This window comes from Topomyia yanbarensis, chromosome 3, assembly GCF_030247195.1.
Source record: "Topomyia yanbarensis strain Yona2022 chromosome 3, ASM3024719v1, whole genome shotgun sequence".
NCBI lineage: Eukaryota > Metazoa > Arthropoda > Insecta > Diptera > Culicidae > Topomyia > Topomyia yanbarensis.
Window position 1 is genome coordinate 213576911 of NC_080672.1, and position 10038 is coordinate 213586948.

At 43.3% G+C, this 10038-nt stretch overlaps 1 protein-coding gene across 1 annotated transcript; it reads right to left on the reverse strand.

Moving 5' to 3' along the window:
- Window positions 1-5473: 5473 nt before the first annotated feature.
- On the reverse strand, window positions 5474-5995 carry LOC131687631 (uncharacterized). The gene has a single exon (XM_058971717.1). The coding sequence runs from the start codon at window positions 5993-5995 to the stop codon at window positions 5474-5476; it is 522 nt and encodes a 173-aa protein (XP_058827700.1).
- Between the last annotated feature and the right edge of the window lie 4043 nt (window positions 5996-10038).

Genomic DNA, 10038 nt, shown 5'->3' on the forward strand with positions numbered 1-10038 from the left:
TCGTATCCAGGTCGGTTACCATTCGTCATGGCTCGCTAATCGTGTCAATTTTTGCAGTAGGTACAATTACCTTTGTTAAACATTTTTCGAGCAAATGTAGCAAATGTATTGTTTACATGCTGTCAAACTCGAAGTCGTGTTTTTCGATTCAACGAAAATGGAGGTGATCCAACGCGAGTCGAGAGAACAAATTCTTTCCAAACACCTGGAATTTCCTGACCTGTCGCACCGGCAGTTGGGAAAAATGTTGAACATGCACCATTCAACCGTCTCCAGAGTGTTGAAGCGGCTCCAGGAGCGGTTGACGGTGGACCACGGCAAAAGAGCTGGAAGAAAACCGGGACCGGAGAACAAAAAGACGGAGGGAAAAGTGAAGCGGATGATTAAAGCAAATCCCAACGTCTCAAGCCGTAATTTGGCTAAAAAGATCGGCATGTCGCAGAGCTACGTCCAGAATGCAAAAAAGAGAACTGGACCAGGGTACAGAACTTCCTAAACCGCGATGAGCGGCAACAATCGACGGTTAAAACTCGGGCACGGAAACTCTACGAGAAGATGCTGACAAAACATGGCTGCTGTGTGATGGACGACGAAACGTATATAAAAGCCGATTTTAAACAAATTCCGGGGTTGGAGTTTTTCACTGGCAAGAGCAAGTTCTATGTGGACGACAAATTTAATAAGAAGAAAATGTCGAAGTTCGCCTCCAAATATCTCATTTGGCGGGCCATCTGCTCTTGCGGACTGAGGAGTGAGCCTTTCGTGACAAAGGGCACAGTAAATGGCGAGATCTACAAATCTGAGTGCCTCGAGAAGCGCCTTTTGCCGTTCTTGCAGCAGCACGACGAAGCTCCGCTATTTTGGCCAGATTTGGCATCATGCCACTATTCTAAAAGTGTCCTGGAGTGGTATGAGGCCAATTCTGTCCATTTTGTTCCAAAAGACATGAATCCGCCAAACTGTCCGGAGCTGCGCCTGGTGGAGCAGTACTGGGCAATGATGAAGCGGGAACTTCGGAAGAGCAAGAAGACAGTCAAAGGCGATGCGTTCAATTTTACACTCAAAGCTCCATCGATTAACTTTTCTTTTGATTTTTGAAGTAAATATATCTATAAAACTATCCTAAAATTTTGGTTTGATATTAAACATTATAAGAAAATTGGCATGACATTTTCGGTGTCGCAATAATTTCGTGTTCGCTCTTTAGTATTGGTAGCAGCATCATTTAGTCAAGTCGTAATTCAGTCTAATTAAGATGATTGAATAAAAGCATTAATACTGTCGCTGCAACATTTGTTAGTAGTATAGTTCAGCCTAGTTTGAAGTGGCGTATACTGGAGATTAAATAGGCTGAATAAACTGGTAATGTTTATATAGTTCAGCGAAAGTATTATTCAGCTTAAATAGCCTTTATTCTGCTTTTAATCAGCAAGTAATATTATAGTTCAGCTCATCATGTTTGTTGGGGTGAACCACAACGCGAAAGAAGACTAACGGATCGAACCTAAATCTGCAGTGAACAACACTGGCAATATTTCGCCCCCTAGAAAAAGAATTTCAACACGCAGCAGCAAGCTGCGCTTGAACGAGACAAAAACTCAACTTAGATGCTTTTTTATTTATTGTAAAAAAAACGATCAATCGGCCTCGTCGAGCTACCGCAGTTTATCATACTTTTTTGTACAAATGTAAAATAAATTAAATGGAATAGTATCATGAATAAAGTATTATGAACCATTCAACACTCAACTGCATATTATATCGTCCATTTGAGACTTGGTTTGAGTAAATCGGTTTAGTCATTACCGAAGAATCGATGTAACTGAATCTGAAATATGCCCGGAAGCCAGGACTTCCGGAATTGTCGACAGAGGACAATATATTTAAAGAATATTTGATTGTCAACCAATGATCTGGACCTGTGAATCGATGTAATTTGGTGACCATTCCAATAGATTTTTAGCCTCTGAGGTATTTGGCGGGTAAGGCCAATAAAGATTTAACTCCGTTTCAGGTTAAATTAAAAACTAACTATTTATTGGTATGTACAAGGGTTTTTATATTATAATTTGGGCTGTGCCCGTTTTGATCGAACAAAGCTTATCTGCGCAGAAGGCGAGATAAATAGTTATTGTTGAAGAATTCTATGCCTCGATCAAGTGTGAGTTGTTTACACCGATTGAGGAGGAATTGGCATTAATTATAATTAAATCAAAAGCAAAGCACAAAGCATTTTTGTTTCGATCGAGTGCGGATCTCACGATGACGGTTGCTTATATGGTGCTGATCGTATCGATGACGATAATGATGATTAGCATTGCGACATTGGGTGTTGCATCGGCGCGCGACAGCAGGTAGCATGGTGCTGATGCTACATTACTCCCCTTCTAGATGAGGCGTCGGTCTAGCGGTAGCGAAGAGGAATGACGACTCGTCGACCAGAGCGGGTTAGTCTAGCCGGCAGGCTTGTAGCAGTGGAGGTAGCAGCGGGACGATGGCTGCTTTGTGGCTGCTGTTGCGGGACAGTTGTGTATGCTGGGTTCAATCGTTCGACCGAAACGTTTGACCTTCGACCTTTGACGAGTACCTTGAAGAATTTGCTGCTTCGACGTACCACCTTAAATGGGCCATCATAAGGGGGCGATAGTAACGGTCTCACGGAGTCATCGCGGATGAAGACGTGCTTGCAGCTTTGTAGATCACGATGCACAAAGACGTCACGTTTACCATGCCATGCCGTTACTTTGGGTTTAAGATTCTGCATGGCCTCTCGTAGCTTGATGACGAAATCTGTTTCGCTGTTATTAGCAGAGCTTTCGACGAAAAACTCGGATGGTATTCGGAGAGTAGAACCATACACCATCTCAGCAGGGGATGCTCCGATGTCTTCCTTGTGGGTAGTTCGCAGGCCAAGTGAGATCATCGGTAAGTGATCAGACCACCGATCCGGGTTGTGGCAAAGAATTGCTGCTTTAAGTGTCCGATGCCACCGTTCGATGATGCCATTCGCTTGCGGATGGTACGCTGTTGTTCGCAGGTGGCTGATAGCCAACATGCGAACCAACTCGGAGAATAGAGATGATTCAAACTGCCGAACTTGGTCGGTAGTGACGTAGATAGGCACGCCGAATCGAGCAATCCATCCGGTGACGAGTGCATGAGCGATCGTCGGTGTAGTCATGTCTGGAACGGGAATGGCTTCTGGCCATCGAGAGAACCGGTCGATGATGGTTAAGCAGTAACGACGACCATTGCTTGGGGGAAACGGTCCCACAATGTCTACGTTGATGTGAGAGAATCGACCATCTGGCGGCATGTATTGGGTGACGGGCGATTGAGTGTGGCGAGTCACCTTGGACCGTTGACACTGCAGGCAGTTCCAGGCGAAAGCGACACTGTCTTTCCTAACGTTAGGCCAAACGAATCGTTGGGTTATCAATTTAACCGTAACACGTGTACCAGGATGGGACAGATTGTGCGTCGTTTGAAGTGCAGTGCCATGAAAAGCTTTCGTAATGAACGGTCGAATTTGATTGCCAGAACAATCACAAAATAATTGTTTTGAACTGCCTGGAACGGTATAAAGCAATAATTTTAAAGAAGTATTTTGTTTACCCTTAACAATATTTTCAGTCTCCTCGTCAGTTTGCTGATCGTCAGCAAGGGCATCGAAATCGATGGCGGGGACGGCTTGAACTGCATGGATTCGATGTTTTCCTTGCCAGAAATGTGTCGGATGTCTGTCGTAATCTGCCCGATGAAGTCCAATTGGCGTGCTTGACGATTGGAGGCCTTGTCGAGCTTCTGACGGAAAGCGTATACGATTGGCTTGTGATCTGTATATACGTGGTAACTGCGTCCTTCCACCATGTATTTGAAGTGTCGTATCGCAAGGTAAATTGCAGTTAGCTCACGATCGTAGGTACTGTAACGAAGCTGAGCCGAGTCGATTTTTTTCGAAAAGAATCCAAGTGGTTGAATGTTCCCATTAACGACTTGGTGTAGAACTGCACCAGCTACCTTATCGGACGCGTCCACCCAGAGAGACAGCTCGGCCGATTTCGCAGGATGTGCCAGCAAGGTTGCCTCTGCGAGTTGCTGCTTGCACCTTTCAAACGCTACAGTAGTTTCGTTGATCCAGGTCAATGGAGTTCGATCGTTGCGTTTATTACCTGGAGTAAGCGCCAACAGCGGTATTTGAGCTTCGATTGCATTTGGCATAAATCGTCGATAAAAGTTGATCATCGCCAAAATACTTTTTAACTCCTTTACTGTAGACGGTTTTTGAAAATTTTGAACAGCTTTCACTCTTCTGGAAGAGGGTAGATTCCTGCGGCAGTGACTGAATGCCCCAGAAAAGAGATTTCCGTGCAACATTGATTGCTAATTCGTGTTGCTCTAATCTCTCAAACAGCTGGCGCAAATGATCGCGATGTTCTTCCGGCGATGACGAGGCGATGAACAAATCGTCGATGTATGGAAAGACGAAATCCAATCCTCAAACGACCTCGTGGATAAGTCGCTGGAATGTCTGAGCAGCGTTCCGCAGACCAAACGTCATGAAGGAAAACTCGAAAAGTCCGAATGGTGTCGTAATGGCCGTTTTGGGGATGTCTTCAGAATGAATCGGCACTTGATGGAACGCTTTCTGCAGGTCGATTTTTGAGAAAATAGTTTTACCTTGCAAAATCGTCGTGAAATCCTGCAGATAGGGCAGCGGGTATCGATCCGGAATCGTCTGGGCATTCAGAGCACGGTAGTCCCCACATGGACGCCAAGATCCGTCGACTTTCTTGACCATATGAAGCGGGCTGGCCCAGTTGCTGGAAGACGGTCTGCAGATACCCAGCTTCATTAGTTGCTCAAATTCACTGCGGGCTGCCTCCAGTTTATCTGGTGGTAAACGTCTCGGTCTAGCGTGAACGGGTTGGCCAGTCGTTTCGATTCGATGGACAATCGATGATTTGCTCACCGTACCTGGTAGTTTTAACCGCGTGATGTTCGGAAATTCGGCTAGCAACTCAGCGTACGGCGAAACTGCACTGAACGTTTTCAAGGAATAATAGTTGGTTCGTGCCAGCACTCCTGCTGATTCGAGTTGGGTGGTGTTGTCGATGAGGCGATTTCGTTTTGGGTCGATCAGCAAATCGAAATTGCAAACAAAATCGGCTCCAATTATTCCAGTCAAGACGTCAGCGATCAGGAACGACCAGAGGAATTCACGGCGAAGACCAAGAATTACGTTAAGAAGGGCTTCTTCGTAAACGTTGATAGGCGTCCCATTGGCGGCAAACAGTTTCATTGTTGTTGGTTTCATCCGACTTGAATTGAAACCTCTCGGTATCACGGACACGTCGGCGCCAGTATCGATTATAAACTGCATACTTGTTGTCGTATCCGAGATTTTTAGGCGAAAGATTGTGTTAGCATTGGAAGGTTCGCCTGCTTCCTCTGCACACTCAAGCGGACGGCATCATTGATTATTCGTTGAACCAGCGGACTGGCTGAACGAGCATGGCTTTCTGCATCGCCGCGCTTCGTTTCCGAAAACACGATGGTACCAGCACAGTTCGTGTACTGGCTTTTTGTCACGGTGCACAAATTTTGTCTTACCATCATTGTGTAAACGGGAACGCGATCGTCCGCGGGAACTGCCACTGCTACGTGATGAAAGTACCTTCTCTAGTTTGCTCGACAGCTGCGCGATTTCTGGTTGAAGGCTTTCGATGCTGCATTGTGCTGGTTTTTCAGGAGCTAGGCGTGACGTCATTCCTTGTTGCATCTTTGATACGACTGCGTTGATGTTGCGAAGTCCCATTGAATCGACAATGGCATCCGCAATTGTTGTCCTTTCTGCAGCATCTCCTTTTGACGCTATTACAGCTGCTTGTGCGTGCGGGGGCAGTCTTGTGGCCCACAAATCCAGTAACACAGTCTCACCAAGAGAATTCCCAGCAACACGACTCATTTCATTAAGCAGCTGGCTGGGTTTCATGTCTCTGAGCGGCATATCCGATAAAACATGTTGCAAGCGGCGCACAGTGGCTGAAGGCTGGCCAAAACCTCAAAAATTTATTTTTGAAATATTAATATTTTATATTTTTACCAAATTTCTCATGTATTGAATGATGTATATTCAAAATTTTATGATCATTGGATAAGAACACGATTTTTAACATCAGTTTAAACGTAGCAAAGTCCGGATTTTTTAATGATTTTCATATCCGAAACCACTGTTGCTCTGTTCACTTCAAATGCATGTTGTTCTTTTGATTTTGGTCCGATTTTAGCACAACTAGTTTCATTGTGTAGGGGAACGAAAGAACTTGGTTAGTGAATAAAATACATTTGGTAAATTTGCTGGGAACTATAACTTTTTAGTTTAAATATGTTTGAGGTGGTCAGATCAAAAATACTTTTTTCACTAATGTAATCTGTACAAATTTCGGAATCATTTCGGAACGGTCACATAGTATACATTCTATGCGAAATAACCTCTACTTTTCGAATATCATGGTCTCGTTCTGCGCCTAGGTGCGCAAAATTTTTAAGGAGATTTTGAAGCTTTGTTGCTGATATGGAGGCGCATGGTGTTTTGTGTAAAATAGTTAGACAATCTACAGTAAACCAACACGTTATACAATGGATTTAAAGTAGTGTTCTTCATTTTTTATGATATTGCTGACATTGGTGAACAGTAACGGAAAATCTATCATGAAAACGGGTTCATAGTTATAAGAAAGGTTCAATGACACTGTATGGAAAAATGCATTTAATATTTCACGACTTTTGACTTTAAAAATGAGCTCAGCACCTCAAAATTAGCTTAAATTGTGATTTTCAGCCAAATTAGGTAACATTTGAGGTTTAGTCCGACTTTTGTTTGAAGACCCGCCACTGTGCGGCGCTGTTGGCTGTCGGCGAAATGTTCAATGAGCTTCCTTTTAATATACGTGTACTTTTCGTTGTTGATCGGCGTGCCGTCAATAATCGATCGCAGCTCCGTGAGCCTATTTGGTGGAACTTGCTCCATCACGTTGTTATATTTCCGCGTGTCGTGAACTGCACCACCGATGCCAGTAGCTGCGAAACAGAACTTCAGCGACAAAAAGTACGATTCAATGTTTGAATCACTCATACTCGGCGGCGGGAGACGTGGTGAACTAATTGATTCCAGCTGCATGCTACCCGCTGGTTTGGGAGCATCGTCGTTCGAATCAGGCATCGCACTAAAAACGTTAACGACCGATTTACTTCGACGACAGATTTACTACGACCGATTTACAACGACCGATTTATTTCACACGCGTATAGCAGAATATTAAACTGCAAAATTGACGATCACGTCGGGGTCACCGCTTTGGCGGGTAAGGCCAATAAAGATTTAACTCCGTTTCAGGTTAAATTAAAAACTAACTATTTATTGGTATCTACAAGGATTTTTATATCATAATTTGGGCTGTGTCCTTTTTGATCGAACAAAGTTTATCTGCGCAGAAGGCGAGATAAATAGCTATTGTTGAAGAATTCTATGCCTCGATCAAGTGTGAGTTGTTTGCACCGATTGAGGAGGAATTGGCATTAATTATAATTAAATCAAAAGAAAAGCACAAAGCATTTTTGTTTCGATCGAGTGCGGATCTCACGATGACGGTTGTTTCTATGGTGCTGATCGTATCGATGACGATAATGATGATTAGCATTCCGACATTGGGTGTTGCATCGGCGCGCGACAGCAGGTAGCATGGTTATGATGCTACATGTATTACGATTGTAAAGGTTCATATGGGAAATCCCAGTGGGACTTTGCTAAAAAACCTGTACCTTCGGAACCAAAAGTCAGAACCGAATTAAATTTATTAGCACTTAATTGGATTACTGTGTAATTGATTTGAATACAAGTTTGTAAAAAGCGATCAAGAATTCGCTTGGAAATAGGTGTGATATTAGTTTAGAAAATTGGCGAGTTCCCCGGGGGCATTAAGAACCGTCATCGGTGACCAATGTGGTCAAACCTACTTTGATTGATCATAAGTGATCTATACCTGCAAATGCATGTAATGTTGTATCCATTTTAATATGTGTTAGATCATTTAGACACCCTGGTGTTACCAGTTTGTATGGCAATTTTCCATGTGACCGCACTCTTCAACCCATAACTCCGGAATTGGATGTCGGATCAACTAAAAATTCACTAGCGGCTTATGGGAGCGTTATACGTTTCATTTGAAACTAAGTGAAAATCGATTTGGTCATCTCTGAGAAAATTGTGAGTTTAAATGATACATTTGTGAGACAACCGTTTACCTTCTCTACAATAACATAAAAACCGTCGTAACACACATATTTGTCCTATGTTATCTGGAATTCCTGTATACATATTCCAATCACGCGTTGAACGGTAGAATAGTTCTATTGTAACTCACTGTTGTAATCAGTTATTCTATTAATTTCTATAGGAAGATCATACCACGGAGGAATTAACGAGGAGATTATATGGATCAGCATTGGCATGGCGATAACTATAGGTAACTACTTGTTTTGCATTAATTCAAATAATAGAAAATAAAAATATAGACAACTTCTGCATTTCTTGAAAGACACAATGGCACGAAAGGATATTAGTACACTGTAAATTTTGCCGTGCGTAATGAGAGTTCTCATTATATAACAATGCATTATACTGACGGTGTCGAATGTTTTGTTTTAGGCTGGATCGATCTGCTGTCGGATCTGATGCTGCTGGAATCATGGGAGGCGTACCTTAGTTGGTGGTGGAGCTTGGGTGGACTAGTCGACTACCCTTCCTCAGATCACAATGGGTGAGGCAAAGTGTCCGCTGAGGTTGGATTGATTTTGTATAGCCAGATGTGGAACCTCATTGGGTGTCAGGAGCATCCAGTGATAGTGCTGTCCGGTAGATTGATTTTTGGTGTGGTATCTGTCAGCAGTTGGTTATTTTGTGCTGGTGTTCGTTAGTTTCCCATCTTTGTTTATCCAGTGTGGAGTTTGAATGTGATAGGGTGTTGTTTCCGCACATCAACGTAGCACATCAACGTAGAGCTGTCGGATTTTTATGACTAGGAAAACTGTTCGGTGCACGGTGCAGTAAGATTTCGCGATCACTTAGATAAATTCTGTGGGTTTATTCAATAACTAGGCTCTTAGTATAAGCTCAAACTGTTCAATATAAAACGTAGCACTGTTCTGTATGTAATTCATTTTCTTCTCCACTGTTTGTTACAAGTTGATACTGATCAACTATGAATACTTGATACTAACTCCGTTCTGGTAGCAGTTTGAACTATATATAGGTTGCTACAACTATTAGATGAACACAACTGTTTTGTTCAGGAAGTGAGAATCTTCTAGAAAACTGACTGCAGTATAAGTGGTGAACACAACAAACTGTTCCGTAACGCCTTAGCTCGTTGGTTCATTATGCGATACCTAACTGTCATGTACTACAGTGAAGTCTCACTACCTCGTATGAATTCCAAGACGCGCAAACATACCGCCCGCCTTGAAAGACGGATCTTTCAATAGACCATGAGATGTACTTATGTACTATTCAGTCCTACACTAAGATATGCTGCTAATAAATTCACTTCTTATTTGCTAATATTATTGGTTATGAGTCTGCTGCTGTTGAGTATCTTCACCCTTCGCTGTTGCTGTTTAGTCCTTTGGCTGTAAACTGGGTTGCTGTGATGTTATCATTTAACCTTTGGGTCTAGAGAAAGTTTGCCGCATGAGCTGCTTCCCATGCGTTGCGATTCGTGAGAGTGTGTTGCTGTCGTGTTGCTTGATGATCGGTGGTGAACCATGGGCGCCGAGGACGGGAGACTTGAGTTCGACTCCGTCAACTGCTATGCAGCTGGCGTCGATAAAACAAGACCCGAACGACTCCGCTGGTCCCACCACTCCTGATCCTGCTTCTGTTGCTGTTTCCATGTTGCGAATGTGGAGCCTTGTCCATCCGGTAAACGGTGTGCTGCTCTACTTCCTTTGACCTCCTCCACCCCTCGTAGTGATTGT